Source organism: Salmo salar, chromosome ssa05, assembly GCF_905237065.1.
Source record: "Salmo salar chromosome ssa05, Ssal_v3.1, whole genome shotgun sequence".
Lineage (NCBI taxonomy): Eukaryota > Metazoa > Chordata > Actinopteri > Salmoniformes > Salmonidae > Salmo > Salmo salar.
In genome coordinates this window covers 26796516-26816973 of record NC_059446.1, presented here as the reverse complement: position 1 = coordinate 26816973, position 20458 = coordinate 26796516, and the positions used below count along the sequence as shown (strand labels likewise).

General features: G+C 40.9%; 1 protein-coding gene across 6 annotated transcripts in view; it reads right to left on the bottom strand.

Annotated features, from left to right (window-relative positions):
- Window positions 1–5282, bottom strand: part of LOC106604535 (follistatin-related protein 5) — a 206601-nt gene extending 201319 nt beyond the window's left edge. For 2 of the 6 annotated variants that reach the window (XM_045718023.1, XM_014199253.2), the window contains exon 1: window positions 4951–5282. In XM_045718023.1, the coding sequence (XP_045573979.1) occupies window positions 4951–4973 (23 nt within the window). In that variant the 5' untranslated portion in view covers window positions 4974–5282. The remainder of the gene's footprint in view (window positions 1–4950) is intronic. The other 4 variants (XM_014199254.2, XM_014199250.2, XM_014199251.2 and 1 more) reach the window with 2 other exon arrangements.
- Between the last annotated feature and the right edge of the window lie 15176 nt (window positions 5283–20458).

Genomic DNA, 20458 nt, shown 5'->3' with positions numbered 1-20458 from the left:
CCATCTCCACAATCACTACCACAACTACCACCACTACCCTCACTACCATCACCACCATCCCTACCATCACTACCACCATTAGCATCACCATCCCTACCACTAGCATCACTACAATCCCTACCACCCCTAGCACCCGTACCACCCCTACCACCCCTACCATCACTACCATCCCCACCATTAATTCCACCAATAACATACCTACCATCTCCACAATCACTACCATCACTACCATCCCTATCATCACCATCATCACTAGCATCACAAACATCACTACCATCAATAACATAACAACCATCCCTACCATCAACACAATCCCTACTATCACCACCATCACTGCCATCCCTACCATCACCACCATCACTACCACAACTACCACCACTACCATCACTATCAACACGACTACCACTACCACCCCTACCATCAATAACATAACAACCATCCCTACCATCAACACAAACCCTACTATCATCACCATCACTGCCATCCCTACCATCAGCACCATCACCACCATCACTACCACAACTACCACCACTACCACCACTACCATCACTATCAACACCACTACCACTACCACCACTACCATCAATAACATAACTACCATCCCTACCATTACTACCACCACTACCATCACCACCATCACTACCACCACTACCATCACCACCACCATCCCTACCATCACTACCATCCCACAATCAATACCATCACCACCATCACTGCCATCCCTACCATCACTACCATCACAACCATCACTACCATCACCACCATCCTTACCATCACCAAATCCCTAATTATCACTACCATCAGTACCATCCCTACCATCACCACCATCACTACCATCACTACAATCACCACCATCACATCCACCACTAACATCCCTACCATCTCCACAAGCACTACCATCACTACCATCACTACCACAACTACTTTCACTACCATCACCAACATCCCTACCACCACTACCATCCCTGCCATCACTACCATCACATCCATCCCTACCATCACTACCACAACTACCATTACCAACATCCCTACCATAACTACAATCACCACCATCCCTAAAACAACCATCACTCCTATCCCTACCATGACTACTATCACCACCATCCCTACAACTACCACCACTACCATCACCACCATCCCTACCGTCCCTACCACCACTACCACTACCACCACAACCATCACCACCATCACTACCATCACTACCCTCATTACCATTACTACCATCACCACCATCACTACACACCCCCATCTCTACCATCACAACCATCCCTACCATCACCACCATCACCACCATCACTACCCTTATTACCATTACTACCATCACTACGCACCACCATCTCTACCATCACAACCATTCCTACCATCACCACCATCAAAACCATCCCTACCATCACTACCACCACTACCATCACCACCATCACTACCACCAATACCATTCAAACTGTCAGTATCATCGCAATCATCCCTACCATCACCACCATCACTACCATCAATTCCATCACAACCATCACTACAATCACCAGAATCCCCACCATCACTACCACCACTACCATCACTCCCATCCCTGCCATTACTTCCACCACTACCATCCTGACCATCATTACCACAACAACCATCACTACCATCACCACCATCCCTACCATCACTAAAACCACTACCATCGCTACCATTACCACCATCAGCACCACTATCACTTCCATCCCTACCCCCACTACCATCACTACCATCACCACCATCACCACCATCACTACCAGTAGTCTAGATACAAGAAAATACCTTGACATTATCTCTATACTAAAGCCGAGAAAAGAACTGAAGAAATAGACAATGAAATGAAAGTGAAATGACTTTGCTTTACAAGGGCAATAGAAGCATGGCTTTCCACCACCATCCATACCAACACTACCACCACTACCATCACAACCATCACTACCATCCCTACCACCACTACCATCACAACCATCACAACCATCACTACTATCACTACCCTCATTACCATTACTGCCATCACAACCATCACCACCATCACAACCATCACCACAATCGCTACCATCACCACCATCCCCACCACCACTTCCATCACCACCATGACCACCATCACCACCATCCCTAATATCCCTTTCACCACTACCATCACTACCATCACCACCATCACTACCATAACTACAATCACCACCATGACCATCACTACCACCACAACCATTAATACCATCACTACCACCACTACCATCACCACCATCACAACCATCCCTACCATCACCACCATCCCTACAATCAATACCATCACCACCATCCCCACCATCACTACCACCAATACCATCACTACCATCCCTACCACCACTTCCATCACCACCATGACCACCATCACCACCATCCCTACCACCACTACCATCACTACCATCACTGCCATTACTTCCACCACTACCATCCTGACCATCACTATCACCACAACCATCACTACCATAACCACCATCAGCACCATCACTAGCATCCCTACCACCACTACTATCACGACCATCACCACCATCACTACCAGTAGTCTAGATACAAGAAAATACCTTGTCATTATCTCTATACTAAAGCTGAGAAAAGAACTGAAGAAATAGACAATGAAATGAAAGTGAAATGACTTTGCTTTACAAGAGCAATAGAAGCATGGCTTTCCACTACCATCCATACCAACACTACCACCACTACCCTGACTAGGGACGAAATTCAGGAATATCAGAAAAGCAGTACTAATCTGGGATCAGTTTTGCTTTTTTAGATAGCAATGATTAAACTGCGGGGACCTGATCCTAGATCAGAAGTCCTAGACGCTTCATGAATACAGGCTGAGATTCCTGATGATTTCCTTTCGGGAAAGAAATATGCCACTTTGAGTAGCGAATGTGCACGCGTTGGTTTTGTCCCCAGGGTAATTGCCAAGTCATTGTAACGAGAGGCAGAGCGCACATTAATTCCTGCTGTTTCATCAATGCCTGTCTACAGAGGAATGTATTATGTTTGGTATTCCAACAACATTATTACGTCAACATGTGCTGATTATGAGGTGCTATTCTGTGTGTGTGTGTGTGTGTATGTGTGTGTGTGTGTGTGTGTGTGTGTGTGTGTGTGTGTGTGTGTGTGTGTGTGTGTGTGTGTGTGTGTGTGTGTGTGTGTGTGTGTGTGTGTGTGTGAGTGGATGTGTGAAATGTTGTATCATGCATGCTTGTATACCTACATACCTGTTTATGTAAAGAGAGTTGTTATAGGTCACTTGCCTCATCATCACTCATGTAACATTCATCCCACTACAGGCCATCCACAACTTCAAAAGACACTGATAGAAACTAGTTGATGAAAGTATAAAGCCCTCAAACTCAACTCTGGACCTAGAAGCCAGTTCCATTGGGTTTTTTCATTATTCCCCTCTAATCAGGGACTGACTTAGACCTGGTACACCAGGTGGGTGCAATTAATTATTAGATAGAACAGAAAACCGGCAGGTTCCGGACCTCGTAGGGTAAGAGTTGTCTGTCTGTCTGTCTGTCTGTCTGTCTGTCTGTCTGTCTGTCTGTCTGTCTGTCTGTCTGTCTGTCTGTCTGTCTGTCTGTTTATGAGTCTGTCTGTTGGCACAAACCCATTAAATGGAAGCTCACAATTAGAAACAGCTGATCGATAGAGTGAGTGAACAGCATGGGCGATGCTTGAATATTAATAGTGTTACTGGTTGAATGACTGTTAAAAGCATCTTCTCCATATTCATAGCCTTTTAATGAATTTGAATCAATGTGGCTCTGCCGGCTTTCTTTAAATGCAACTCCATATTCTTAGCCTTCTAACGAACTTGAATCAATGTGGCTCTGCAGGCTTTCTTTAAATGCAATGGCTGTACCTGACATGAGAGGTTGAGCTGTGTAGTGAAATGGCAAAGAAGGTTGAAATATATCTGGAAAGTTTGGGGAGATGGCCTATGCATCCCTAATTCAAAAAGCACTACCCTTTCATTAATAGTCTGGGAGTTTCTAATGAGTTTCTAATGACTGTTACCTTCCAGTTTGGATGGCAAGGGGCAGAGAGAAGTAGAGGGTCATTATAGGCCTGTCAGAGACAGACAATCCAAAAACACATTGGGTAGATTTTCTCCAATCAACCCATTTAAACAACAAAGAGGTCATTGGAATAAAACAATGAAATACTTAAGAGTTTATTCAAACCGAGAAGCACTATCCAGTCGGATTTAAAGACTAAAATACAGTACAACAATTCAGAGGGGGGAATCAAACATATAGAATGAATGGCCATCACGGTCTCATACAAGACTATGCCTATAGCTAAATGAGTCACGCGCAGCGAGAGAGAGGATGAAAATAAAACTCGAGTATAATCCCTCAGCCGCTAACGGTGTCACTCAAGGATTAGTGTGCTAAAGAAAAAAATAACACGCTAATACTATGCAGCGAAATTAAACGCACGAAGCACTGGCATGGAGCGTCCCTGACATTCCCCAAAATATTGACTTTGTTTCAGAACTAGGCTACCCCTCACGGAATTCTAGCAGGCTACAGTAGCGGAGTAGCCTATAGCGCACTAACAGAGTAAACCATGCATACTCAACTCACAACTTCATTGCCATCAACTGAACTGTAGCCTATTGCCTCCAGTTCAGACGGCATAGATGAGTTTATCAAGACCTGTGGTAAGTAAACTAAATCCCAAACCCGATACATATATTCTTAGAATATTGTATTTAAATAAGAGGACAGGTTTCAGGTAATGGGGAAATAGTTTTACGGAGGGGTTTGCCCTTGATGTCGATTACATTGCAGTTCGAGGATAAATGAAACACACTTTTATGTAAGGTGCACTTTCAGTGGACTATGTTGTATATTTATATTCACATTTCACATTTTTCATTTGTTTTTAGCAGAAGAAACACTAGAAATATCCATGTCTATTGTGTTTTACCTGTATGTCCAGACGCAAACCATCCAGAAGGATAATCCGCACGAGATTAGAAAAAGAAACTGTAGTTCACAACTATATGTCAAATGGGTCAGATGAAATCCACCGTTTGTAACTAGAAATCCACACAATAGACCTTAGAATAAGTTTATAAACGGGTAGTCTGTAAATCCTTTTCGAATACCATCAACCATTTTGTATAAAGAGCGAATCCCTGATCTTCAGCACAGCACCACCGGAGGAGTAGACAGCTCCGTTAGAAGCAGCGGTCTAAACTCACTCTCTTGTCTCCTGTGCCACTGAGGCACCAGCCACCAGCTCCAACCTCACCTACTGGCTGCGTCCCGATCCGATTTACATACAATCACAGGACGAACCAATCAAAAGCCCCGCAGAAAGCTCCTCCAGAGCGAGAGTGGAGACAGACAATCTGCCTCGTCTGATTCCATTCGCTGGATATAAATGTCCTTGACTTGAAATGAATTGGGGTTGGGGGGATATCGAATGTCCCCCTTCCTACTGTTCAGAATTTTGCATCACTGAAATTAGTCAGTCAAGTCCTGCAAATCATCATGCAAGTAAGTCACCATTAACAGAGGAGGTATTACAAATACATACTAATACAATAATCTATGTTTTCGGGAAATTATTCATATTTTGCTCATCAATACGCACATTATCAAATTGTACCACATTTTTTTCTAAACTGAACAGTGTTGTAAAAGCATATTCCTTCAAGTTATTCTACCAAACACAGAACCTTTTCAATGGAAATTGAGCTGACTACATCTCAATAAATTGATATGGTAAACCAGGAACCCTATCCTTCTTGAAACAATAGTGAAACTGAACAATTATCTTTGAATTCCAGGCTAAGTATGTGTATAGGCATATTCAAATATCATTTTATTTTAAGTCACCAAGCATGATCAACATTCAAGCCAAAATAGCTATGTGTCACATGCACATTAACATAATCAAACATGATGCACACGGATAGTCATCCAGCCCCATATGTCAACCATGTCATTGCCACTGCCAAATGAAGTTACAGCATGATTTATGGTTGGAATAAGTGGAAACATTCCATAAAACATTCTCCCAACGGGCTTGTGTGTATCATGGCACATCTGTGCACAGAAGACACATCTCACCCAGATATTGCTGAAATTGCATCGATTTATCAAATTGTCATACATTTATATGTGAAATATGGTATTGGAGAAAACAGGGGAAATATGTAAATGTCAATATGTGCATGAGAACTAAGCATGATTATTTCAGACATTGAATGGGCAAATACATCCAGTCTTATGTGTCTCTTATTTTGAAAAGGATTATGATGGTACTCTAATGGGGTGTGGAAGCAATACCACAGATGTGATTTTGTGACTGGAGTTTCACATTCTATTATCCATGAAAGTGTTCTGCAGAGCTCCAGATTGCATTGTCAACCTCGGCTACAACCACTGTGACAGGCTGAATTACTAGGCCTTGGCGCATGGGACCCCGGGCCCCGCACTCAGACTTGGTTGGCACTTATGGTTCTAAGAGGGTTGTGTAAGAAGAATCAGAGTGATGTTAGATGACCTCTCTACTCGACCTCTTGACACCAACACAAAGCTCTCAGTGTGATGCCTTGGTAAAATTATCTGACAATGGGACACCTTTGTCCTTGTCTGAATATTTAAAAAACTCCTATCCAGCCTTTGTGTGCAATGTATTATTATTAGTGCATTCATCTGCTCTTATTCATTTGTATTGTCTGTTACAAGGAGTCATAAGCTCCTTTACACTGAACAAAAATATAAACGCAATATGCAACAATTTCAAAGATTTTGCTGAGTTACAGTTCATATCAAGAAATCAGTCAATAAAAACAATTAATTAGGCCCTAATATATGGATTTCACATGACTGGGCAGGGGTGCAGCTATACTGTAGGTGGGCCTGGGAGGGCATAGGCCCACCTAATTGGGAGCCAGCCCCCCCAGACGATCCCGCAGGTGTAGAAGCCGGATGTGGAGGTCCTGGGCTGGAGTGGTTACACATGGTCTGCGGTTGTGAGGCCGGTTGGACACACTGCCAAATTCTCTAAAACGAGTCGGCTTATGATAGAGAAATTAACGTTCAATTCTCTGGCAATAGCTCTGGTGGACATTCCTGCAGTCAGCATGCCAATTGCACACTCCCTCAAAACTTGAGACATCTGTGGCATTGTGTTGTGTGACAAAATGACACATTTTAGAGTGGCCTTTTATTGTACCCAGCACAAGGTGTACCTGTGTAATGATCATACTGTTTGATCAGCTTGTTGATAAGCCACACCTGTCAGGTGGATGGATTATCTTGACAAAGGGTAAAATGCTTCTTAACAGGGATGTTAACATATTTGTTCACACCATTTGAGAGAAATAAGCTTTTTGTGCATATGGAACATTTCTGGGATCTTTTCTTTCAGCTCATGAAACATGGGACCAGAACTTTACATTTTGCATTTATAGTTTTTTCAGTGTAGTTAGCCTTATAATGCATAATGTCACCTGTTTGTGAAGCTTAATTAATACATTTAGTCAGTATGCGTTTATCATGCCTGTTTTAATAAGCCTTCATATGTTAAAGTAATCCTTAGTAGGACTAGCACTAAGGGCCAAAATAATGGCACTTTAAATGCCATTCATAATGCATTACACTTAGACAGATCACAGAAAGGGTTACCAAAGCATCAGCAACATCAACACAACTAAAACTAACCTAATATGGAGACAACAGTTATTTAGGACTTTGAACCTTTAAGAACAGATTAAATGGGTTCTTGGAACGTTCTTGTAACATCAGGCAAATGTTTTGTACAAACATTCTCTAATCATCAGTACAGCTGGACAGTTTTTGTGTAACGAGAGCATTTGCCTCAACCTAACGAATGTTGTGGGAACTTTCACAGAACCAACTTACTTTTGATGGTATTACATTACTGACACATTGTGTCATTACATTACCTGGAAACCTATGATACCTTTTGGGGAATGTTCTGTGGTGGTTATTACAGACATTCCAAGGATATTTCATTTTTATATTATTTTATAAAAAACATTCTTTGAACTTTGGGGGGGATGTTATCATCCTGATGTTAGATAGAAGCTCCCAAGTGGCGCAGCGGTCTAAGGCACTGCATCTCAGTGCTAGAGGTGTCACTACAGACCCTTGTTTGATTCCAGGCTGTATCACAACTGGCTGTGATTGGGAGTCCCAGAGGGTGGTGCACAATTGGCTTAGTGTTGTCTGGGTTTGGCTGGGGTAGGCCGTCATTGTAAATAAGAATTTGTTCGTAACTGGCTTGCCTAGTTAAATAAATAAATTTAATTTAAAAAATAACCCTAATTTGAATTTATTGATCATCTTGGCTAATGTTCTGGGAATGTTCCCTGGTTTGCTGGGTGGGCACTGACTTGGCAGTGATATATTACCTTGAGAGTTGAGACACTGACTTCTGAAGTCGTGGGCGAGTGGAGACACACCTTCCCTCGATTCCACTTCCAGTCCCTGGAATCTCTGCCTGAAAGAGAAATCATTACTCACCATCAGTAAATAGGGGTTCAGTCTCAGGGCAGTATCCAACCAGAGCCCACACACCTTAGCTGGCAGCCTGGATGTCCTTCCACCAAGCCTGGGCAGGGAGAGTCTGAGAGAGGGAAAAAATATGGTTCATATTAGTTGGGTCAGTTAAAGCGTCAATCAGTAATTTAAGCAATAAAAAAGTGCACCCCCGCCCATGTTTTGGTGGAAAGCTGAGGGATGGGGCTGGAGAAATGTAACCACTCTCAAATTCATAGACAGAGCTATGGATTCAAGGAGTGGCCATCCATGATATTATAATGTACGTTTTAACCAAGTTTTGAGGCTATAGAGTGTTTGTTTACATTTACTTTGTTTACAAACATTGACGTAAAACAAGCTTTTATTTTGGGTTCTGATGGGGTACGACAGTTGAACTAAGCTCATGAGGCCTTTATAAGTTATAGAATCAATGAGTACATATCATTCATTTATAAGTCCAGAAAATGGATGTAGCAACTGCAGATTGCCCCTTTAAGTACCTCTAGCTAACCTTTTGTCTAGCTAAACATTTGAAGATGTTAGGAGAAACAAGAAAACAAGAACTTTAGAAGTACAAATGAAGGTGATAAAGGTGGTGATTATAGGAAATTACTTTTCAAACTTGATCAAAGCACTTTTGTAATCGAAGTGATGTTGAAAATGCAACAGGATTTGGACACTCACGCCACGAAGAGGAGAGAGATAGCTAATTACCCTTGTCACAATCAACAGAGAGGCACACACACACATACGCGCACACACACACACACACACACACACACACACACACACACACACACACACACACACACACACACACACACACACACACAAACACAAAGTAAGTTGTATTTTTTTCTATAACAGTAGTTGATTGAGGTATACCGTTTTTCCCCCCAAAGAACTTGCATCCCTGTTGGCATTGTGTTTAATTAAGATAGAAAGGACCACATGCTAATTTGTGTCAGAGTATAATGCAAGACATATTATCAGTTTGCCATCACTACCTTTGAAAGTGTTTGTTTTGTTACATGTTCATGTTTATTCTACAACATCCAGTCACATTTACTTGCATGCCTAAATATGCAACCAGGTGCTCCGAGCAAAAAGTAGACTTATATAAAAAATAAAAACTTTTGATGCTTCCAACAATTGAATTGGATCTTATTATTGTCATATAGCCAGTATTTATTGTTGGTGTATTGCACACCTGTAGCCTATAGCCTGTTTGCATATGTGCATTTCCATGAAAAAGGACCCATGTGAAGTTCATAGGAGCATGTCAAATAGTCAAACAACATACGCACTATACACACACACACACACACACACACACACACACACACACACACACACACACACACACACACACACACACACACACACACACACGTACACATGGATTTTGTGTTGTAGACGTGATACTAGATTGTGGCCTGAGAGCATACACTTAATGTGTTGTGAAATCTGTTGTGAAATGTATTGTAATGTTTTAAAAGTTTGATATAACTGCCTTCATTTTTCTGGACTCCAGGAGGCAGCAGCTAATGGGGATCCATACAAATACAAATAAAAAAATGAAAGCCAAGAGTCTATATTTTCCATCGTAAAATATGTGGAATAAGCAAAGTCTTTGAATTCTGGTCAAACAGATGTAAAGGGGTATTGGACAACATCTACCTGGAAAAAGGTATTAGAAATACATAAAAACACAATAGTGACGAGGTAAAGACCCCTGCCAATTAATAATAACACATTTTTAGTTTGGGATAAATTATTTACCTTCTGTAAGTTTAAGAAACATTGCCTTGTGCCTTGTAATTCTGTTACCAAAAACCCACATATCTTTAAGATATTTTCTCATTTCGCTCCCTCATGAGGGGGGAGCATGATGAAAGTTCACAGAAGTAACAAGTATAGGTAGACCTACCAATTAGTTATAGTGTGTTACTGATATCAACTTTGTTTATGAATTATTACGTGATTAACACTTAATTCTGTTACCAAATTGGTAACGAAATTACTGCAATAGAATTGTCTACAATGGCAAATCATAGTAGTCACAAACCACAGTTGGGTCTCCTGCTACTGTTCTCCCTTCCACTGCCATACTGTTATCTTCAGCTCATAGGATCACCTGCTACTGTTCTCCCTTCCACTGGTATACTGTTATCTTCAGCTCATAGGATCACCTGCTACTGTCCTCCCTTCCACTGCCATACTGTTATCTTCAGCTCATAGGGTCACCTGCTACTGTCCTCCCTTCCACTGGCATACTGTTATCTTCAGCTCATAGGATCACCTGCTACTGTCCTCCCTTCCACTGGTATACTGTTATCTTCAGCTCATAGGATCACCTGCTACTGTTCTCCCTTCCACTGGTATACTGTTATCTTCAGCTCATAGGATCACCTGCTACTGTCCTCCCTTCCACTGGCATACTGTTATCTTCAGCTCATAGGATCACCTGCTACTGTTCTCCCTTCCACTGGCATACTGTTATCTTCAGCTCATAGGATCACCTGCTACTGTTCTCCCTTCCACTGGCATACTGTTATCTTCAGCTCATAGGATCACCTGCTACTGTTCTCCCTTCCACTGGCATACTGTTATCTTCAGCTCATAGGATCACCTGCTACTGTCCTCCCACTGGCATACTGTTATCTTCAGCTCATAGGATCACCTGCTACTGTTCTCCCTTCCACTGGCATACTGTTATCTTCAGCTCATAGGATCACCTGCTACTGTCCTTCCACTGGCATACTGTTATGTTCAGCTCATAGGATCACCTGCTACTGTTCTCCCTTCCACTGGCATACTGTTATCTTCAGCTCATAGGATCACCTGCTACTGTCCTCCCTTCCACTGGCATACTGTTATCTTCAGCTCATAGGATCACCTGCTACTGTTCTCCCTTCCACTGGCATACTGTTATCTTCAGCTCATAGGGTCACCTGCTACTGTTCTCCCTTCCACTGGCATACTGTTATCTTCAGCGTATAGGATCACCTGCTACTGTTCTCCCTTCCACTGGCATACTGTTATCTTCAGCTCATAGGATCACCTGCTACTGTTCTCCCTTCCACTGGCATACTGTTATCTTCAGCTCATAGGATTACCTGCTACTGTCCTCCCTTCCACTGGCATACTGTTATCTTCAGCTCATAGGATCACCTGCTACTGTCCTCCCTTCCACTGGCATACTGTTATCTTCAGCTCATAGGATCACCTGCTACTGTTCTCCCTTCCACTGGCATACTGTTATCTTCAGCTCATAGGATCACCTGCTACTGTCCTCCCTTCCACTGGCATACTGTTATCTTCAGCTCATAGGATCACCTGCTACTGTCCTCCCTTCCACTGGCATACTGTTATCTTCAGCTCATAGGATCACCTGCTACTGTTCTCCTCCTTCCACTGGCATACTGTTATCTTCAGCTCATAGGATCACCTGCTACTGTTCTCCCTTCCCACTGGCATACTGTTATCTTCAGCTCATAGGGTCACCTGCTACTGTTCTCCCTTCCACTGGCATACTGTTATCTTCAGCTCATAGGATCACCTGCTACTGTTCTCCCTTCCACTGGCATACTGTTATCTTCAGCTCATAGGATCACCTGCTACTGTTCTCCCTTCCACTGGCATACTGTTATCTTCAGCTCATAGGATTACCTGCTACTGTCCTCCCACTGGCATACTGTTATCTTCAGCTCATAGGATCACCTGCTACTGTCCTCCCTTCCACTGGCATACTGTTATCTTCAGCTCATAGGATCACCTGCTACTGTCCTCCCACTGGCATACTGTTATCTTCAGCTTATAGGATTACCTGCTACTGTCCTCCCTTCCACTGGTGTACTGTTATCTTCAGCTCATAGGGTCACCTGCTACTGTCCTCCCTTCCACTGGCATACTGTTATCTTCAGCTCATAGGATCACCTGCTACTGTCCTCCCTTCCACTGGCATACTGTTATCTTCAGCTCATAGGATCACCTGCTACTGTCCTCCCTTCCACTGGCATACTGTTATCTTCAGCTCATAGGATCACCTGCTACTGTTCTCCCTTCCACTGGCATACTGTTATCTTCAGCTCATAGGATCACCTGCTACTGTTCTCCCTTCCACTGGCATACGGTTATCTTCAGCTCATACCAGTTATTTCTTTCTCTTTCTGTCCTCTGGTGGTTAAACTAAGACTGTGAAAACAGTCTGGACAACTCCTCCCTCTCACTCTCCTTCTCTCTGCCGCTCACTTAATCTCTCACTTTCTCTCGCTCTCTCTCTCGTTCTCTCGCTCGCCTCTCTCTCGCTCTCCTCTCTCTCTCCAATTAATTTCACCTTTCCCGGCTCTTACTGACACCTACCATGACACCTACCATCTACCCTCTTTCAAGTTACTGTGACAAGCATCCTCACCCACTGAGCACCGACCGACATCGGATGTCCATGGACAGTTTAAATTTGCTCAATCTGCCCTGGCCAAAATCCACCCTGACCAAATCTGAACCAATCATAGACCTCTATGTTTCACTAGTTCTGACAGCACAGTAGAGCACAGTCAAGTACAGTACATAACAGTAAACGAAAGTATATTACAGTACTGTACAGTAGAGCACACTAGAGTAGAGTACAGTATAATGTACTGTATTGTACTGTATCCTACTGAAAATATCTACTTTACTATACTCTCCTGTACTGTACTGAACTCTACTGTGCTGTGCTGTTCTGTATTCTACTGTGCTCTACTGTGCTCTACTGTAATGTCCAAACTTGTGAAATGTAGACGTCTAGGATTGTTTCATATTTGGTCTGTTCCGGACCAACCAAATGTGGTTTTACAATAATAGCCAAATCTGTAAAAGAAGGATATTGCATATTCCTACCTTTCGGTACCTATTCAGAATAGATCACTATGAAGAGAATGACAGTCATATCTATAATTATGCATTTCTGTATTGTACAGATCAGGGACCCATGATGTAATTTTGTTACTCTAAGTCAGTTACCGTATGTAAAGCTATTTCCCCTACTGTAGGGGAAGTATAACAAAAATGTTTTACTCAAGTTGTCATGTCATAGCTGACACCCCATTCTTTCTGCAGAGATCTTTGAATCTTTATTCGGGCAGCAAAGCAGATATTTAACAGAGTTTTTGGAAAACATGGTCACATAAAAAAACTGAGGAAGATTTTACTGTAATTCTGTTACCAAACTTTGCTTCTGCACAGTTCTTCCAGTAAATGTGTTTTTGTGAAATATTCTGTCTAAATTGTTAAAAGTAGTCCTTGTGCATGGAGTTGTATGGTTTGGTAAACTTTGAAATCAATGGTTTTTGTTTGGCATATATGTTTTAATCGAAAATCTGAGTCAAAGCGTAATTCCATTCCGTTACCGCGGAATTTCCCATACCTGTAAGCGGAAGATAATGAGTTACATGTACTAGAGCTAAAGCCAGGACTTTTTTCTGACCATGTGACTTGACAAGGAAAAACTCTGGGCCCCAATTAGACCACAGTTATTACACCTTGCATTAACTTCCACCTAGTCCCAAAACTGGTCTCCATCTTTCCTTCATATAGTCCTGAGAGGTGTTACCAAATCAATGGAGCTACCATGGGACATAGCCTATGTTCTGTTCCCTGAAACTGCCAGGGAGGGTAGCCCACCTTGCCCATGGAAACATAACGAAAAGGAGCTGAAACTTATTCCTGGAACTGAAATGTTCAATACAGGCTTCTGTCCACAGGTATAAAACATCAAAGGCTGCCTCTTTCTTTGCTTTATTCCTCGATTCTAAAATGCAATCTGATACGGATAGAATAAAGTCAAAAGCTGCTATCAAAGTGGTTTCATGACTGAAACATTTCAACTAAATCAAAACACTCATGACACAAAGTTCAAAATATTTGTAATCTTGAATCATTTGTATAATGATGTAGACATTGAACTTTCTGCCTGTAAATGAAAGAATATTATGTAGATGCATGTATCCATGAGAATCAAGAGTGACATAAATTAATGATTGTGGTTATTTCAAAGCATTCTTTCATTTAGAGTCATTAACATATCACTAAACAAAGTTTCTCAGCTTTCTATTCCTGTTGCTCTATAGCACAATTTCCTCAACAAAAACGAATTCCCAATTTTATTTCTATCTCTCCACTTTTAATTGTTTTTTCCAATCTTCCCACCTATAAGCACCCAGAGGAACGCTTTTGATTGCTTGGAATCTTCACCCCCTCTCCACCTCTGATCACATTGCGCTCCCCTGCGAACCCAGACAGGTACAGTATCATCCATCCTTATTGCTTTTCCACTCATATCATTGTCCTAAATCCAAACAAGACACTTTTATCCCACAGCTTTGGGAGTGTCATCTCTTGCTTTCTATAGAATATTTGATACTATCTTTGATAGTAGGGCTGTCTTTGCTCCCTGCATCTCTCCCTGGCCCTCAAGTAAACTTAGATTTTTGGCTTTGATAACAGTTCATATCCACTTAAGAGGATCTAAATCCACTTTCAGATCAACCTCCAAGGTGCTGAATCGCTGCTATCAAGTCCTCTCCATTTAGAGCACTAATAGACCACCAATGCACTGTTGTTTGCTATTGACACAGAGCTAGCATACTATCCATGCCTGCATAAATGTAACAAAGTAGTTACAACAGTTTATTGAGAGATGTTTTTCATCAAAAGGTTCTCTGCTATTTTGATTGTGGCTCACCTGTAAAATGAAAAGAGGCTATGTATGGGAGTTTGTGGTCGCGAGCACACCGATTCATTTATTTGGCGCCAAGATTTAGTTGGCGGCTCTACACTAATTAGCTTACTCTTCCATAAATGCATTTGTGGGTTAATAGTTTAACTACAAGTTGATCACGTTTAAGAATTTGCGTTAAAGTTAAGCCTACTAAATGTAAACGCTTACTTTGTTTGACCTAGGCCTACCTGTTAACTGGCTGTTGCTTTGAAATAATTATTTATTATTTAATTCAGCTAAGTTGGGCCTTGTTTCAACGTCCTGTTTATTATTTTTGTTGTATACAGTCAGTTCCAAAATTATTTGCACCCTTGAAAAAGATGAGCAAAGAATACTGTATAAAATAAATAATACAAATACTGAGCTACTGTATATTGTATTAAAAAAAAATCTATATTATTTCATATTAATAAAATTGCGCAGAGAAAGAGATTTTGTTTAACAAGTAATATATTTTTTAAGATGGGGTCAAGATTATTGGCACTCCTGTTTTCAATACCTTTCGATACCTCACCTTGCGAGGATAACGGCACTTAGCCTTTTTCTCAAATATTTTATGAGATTGGAGAACACATTGGGAAGGATCTTAGACCATTCCCCCATACAGAATCTTTCCAGATCCTTGATATCCTTTGTCTGCGCTTATGGACGGCTCTCTTCAATACTGAGATGGCCATTGTTAAATGTTGATTTTGTGCTCAATTAACCATTTCTTTGAGGATTTGTATGTGTGTTTGGGGTTATTGTATTGCTGAAAGATCCACCTGAGGCCAAGTTTCAGCCTCCTGGCAGAGGCAACCAGATTTTGGCCAAAAATGTTCTGGTACTGGGTAAAGTTCATTATGCCGTTGATCTTAACAAGAGCCCAAGGACCAGTGGAAGCGAAAAAGCTCCATAACATCAAATACCCACCAATATTTTACAGTAGGTGTGGGGTAATTTTCTTCTTATGCATCCTTATTTTGAAGCCAAACCCACCACTGGTATTTTCATGTCATCTGACCATAGCACCAGTTCGAATCCAAGGGTCAATGCCATTTAGCAAACTCCAGACATTTACATTTGTTGGCTGACATGAAAATAGAGCTCTTGGCCCTGCACACCAGTGGAGGGTTTGGCGCCAAAATAAGGATGCATAAGCAGAAAAGAACCCCATATGCCTTCAATATAAACTTGCATAGGATCCGTAAATATTTATTAAAAAAATTACATTATGAGCCTAGTTTATCCACGGAGGAAGCGCTGAGCTATATAGGGAGAAAGAAAGGATACTTCCTGGCTAGCAACCATGATCTGCTGAGATAATGGAGGGGTTGACCATACTAACGGTTGGCCATTTGTTTACATGTGAATTCTTAACTAGATGGGTGGGGCTTAAGAGGCTGTGAACGATGTTGAATGGGTGTAAACAAAGAGGAGCTCTCTAGCACTCAACAAAATCTTTCAAGGTCATTTCCTCCAACTTGTCTCCTAAGTGGGATAACAAGTTTATAAACTTTTAAAGCAGCATAACTATTTCATGCTTCATATTTTCTTTTACTACATTATTTATACTGTAGTTAACTGTAAATACTACAGTATCTACTACAGTAAAGTCCACAAAAACACTACAGTACTTTTACCAAGGTATTTTTTTCATTTTCTCATATCCACTCTTTTTTTTACCTTTATTTAACTAGGCAAGTGCGTTAAGAACAAATTCTTACTTATAATGACGGCCTACACCGGCCAAATCTAGTCGACGTTGAGTCAATTGTGCGCCACCCTATGAGACTCCCAATCACAGCCAGTTGTGATACAGCCTGGATTCAAACCAGGGTGTCTGTAGTGACGCCTCTAGCACTGAGATGCAGTGCCTTACACCGCTGCGCCACTCGGGAGCCCAAATACTTAAGGGTATCTAAATACAAAGAAGAGCTCTCTAGCAATCAACAAAATCTTTCAAGGCCATTAGATTTTTCTTCAACTTTTAAAGCAGCATAACTTGTCCATGCTTCCTCCAATCACAGCTTTTTTTTTGGGGGGGGGGGGGGGGGACTTTGTAACCTGTCAAAAGGAATAATAATAAAAAATTGTTGTTGACATAAGCTCCCGTTGGGACGGGCCGTCACATATATTGTTGTGGATCTTTGATGTTATGGGGCTATTTTGCTTCCACCGGGGCTCTTGTTAAGGACTTGTACTAGGACATTTTAGCCAAAAGTGGATCTTCCAGCAAGACAATAACCCAGAACACATATCAAAATCCACAAATCAACTATTAGTTGACCACAAACTCAACATTTAGCAATGGCCATCTCAGTGTCCAGACTTGAACCCCATTGAAAACCTGTGGTTTGAATTGAAGAGAGCCGTCCATAAGCGCAGATGAAGGATATCAAGGATCTGGAAAGATTCTGTATGGAGGACTGGTCTAAGATCCCAACCAATGTGTTCTCCAATCTCATAAAACATTTTAGAAAAGCCTCAATGCTATTATCCTCGCAAGGTGAGAAAAAGGTTTTGAAAACAGAGGTGACAAAAATGTTGACCCTTTCTTTTTGAGACAAAATCGTATTCTCTGAGCAATTGCATAAGTATAAAATAATATAATTTTCACCCCCAAAAAATAGCATACAACATAGCTCAGTATTTGTATTATTTATTTTATACGGTATTTTTTGCTCATCTTAAGTAAATTACTTTAAAATACTACTTAAGTAGTTGTTTTGGGTATCTGTACTTTACTTTACTATTTATATTTTTGACTACTTTTACTTTTACTTCACTACATTCCCAAATAAAATGATGTACTTTTTACTCCCTACATTTTCCCTGACACCCAAAAGTACTCGTTACATTTTGAATGCTTAGCAGGACAGAAAAATGGTCCAATTGACACACTTATCAATAGAACATCCCAGGTCATCTCTACTGCCTCTGATCTAGTGGACTCACTTAACTTTGTTTGTAAATGATGTCTGAGTGTTGGAGTGTGCCCCTGGATATCTGTAGATTTACAACAACAAAAAAACGATAAAATGGTGCCGTCTGGTTTCCTTAATATAAGGAATTTTAAATAATTTATACTTTTACTTTTGATACTGAAGTATATTTTAGCAATTAAATGTACTTTTGATACTTAAGTATTATTAGAACCAAATACTTTTAGACTTTTACTCAAGTAGTATTTTACTGGGTTACTTTCACTTTTACTTGAGTCATTTTCTATTAAGGTATCTTTACTTTTACTCAAGTATGACAATTGTGTACTTTTTCCACCACTGATCAAAGGTGCCTATAATTTGGGACCTGACTGTATATCTTGTACATTCGCCACTTACTCACCAGCTTATTCCCCTCCTTCACTGTGAATACGTTTTGTGATATTTATTGTGGGGATTTGCACAGGCCTTCCTTGTCTGCGTCCTCACTGCATATCCACCGTGACGACCTGGCTCACAACATGAAAGGTCAGTTCACCTGTGGGCCATTGGGCTGTAGGCCTAACTAGTTTGATGGATTTCTATCTACTAGTATGTCATATCTATCAAACTGGTTAAAACTAGTCATGGTATATAGGATGCCAGGATAAATGTCTTATGTCATCCCTGAGGCATTTTTATTGCCTCTTAACTTGAGATGAAACACTTTGTTTTGCCTTTGATGTTCATGAAATACATATTTTCCCTCAATTAGTGCTAACACTCTGAATAGAAGGTCTATTTACTTAATCAAAGTCTTTTGATGACATCTAGTGGTCAAACCGAAGAAGTGGTGGGACTTCAAAATGTACAATTTTATAATATTATTATAATTATTGTATACTTCATTCACAGTTTAAATGATTTGACCAAGTAATGCCTGTAGATTACGATACATTAAATGATATGAAAACATTTCCCCTGTAGTTTTCTGTGATTTTTGCAGTTTTCAAACAGCAAGATGTTTCTGTCAAATGCAGTAGAATGTAAAGGGAGGATCATGATGTTCAACACACTGCTCCCGGGAGTTGATCATAGTATTTGCTCCTCTAGACTTTAGCTATCAACACTGCTTCCCCTACCATTATATACCCCCCAATCCACACCTAGCATTGTTCCTATCAGCATGCCTCCTTCCCTCCTCACCATCTTATCATTAGCGTGGGTAACAGTCTATTCTTGCTTTAGCCAAGTCCTGTTTCATCACAACAACTAAAGCACTAACAGACTTCCACCCAGGCTATCATATCATTCATCCAAGTTAAATAACCGTATGTGATTGTCAATGGGCCTAAACCTGGAAAACACTGTTATTCTGTGTCGTAATCTACAGACATTACTTGGTCAAAGCGGCGTGATCAAATACTAGTGTATGCGAGCAAACATTTAGAATTTCGCTGTATCATTTTCTGGTGTTTATTTCAAATGTGTATTCATTGGATGTGCAATTTACTTGAGAAGCTAGGCCATAAGCCATCAGTGTCCAGTTAGAAATCTAGCCTGATATGTTTGACTGCGAGTGAAAGCCCAGGGCATGAAAATGATTTGATGATATCTCAATGAGCTGTGTTTCTGTGACAGATTCAGACATGCTGTACTCAGGATGACTAGGATGTACTCCCACAGGCCAGGCTGCTGTCATAACATGTGGCTGTCTCACTGCTGCTGTATCCAAATCCTGTACTTTTTATTTTATCTGAATACATGAGTATGCACATAATTTGTGTGAGTGTGTGTGTGTGTTTTTGTGGCTCAGTTGGTAGAGCATGGTGTGTGCAACGCCAGGGTTGTGGGTTCAATCCCCACGGGGGGCCAGTACAAAAAAATAAAATAAATGTATGAAATGTATGCATTCACTACTGTAAGTCGCTCTGGATAAGAGCGTCTGATAAATGACTAAAATGTAAATGTAACTATCCTTGTGTGTAACAGAAGTCCTCACAAGGATTGTAAAACAACAAAAATTCGGACAATTTTGCTGGTCGCCACGAGGGAAAATTATATTTTAGGAGGATACAGACAGCTGAAGAGGTATGTTTTTTACATAAAATTAAGCATAATGATTATGACTAGAAAAAAGCTGTTTCAGGTGTTTCAAAAATGCTAAATTATCCAATACATTTTGCCATGGGGCGGAGAGAAGATTTTCAATTATATAAATAATTTCCTGCAATTCTACTCATTTTGCC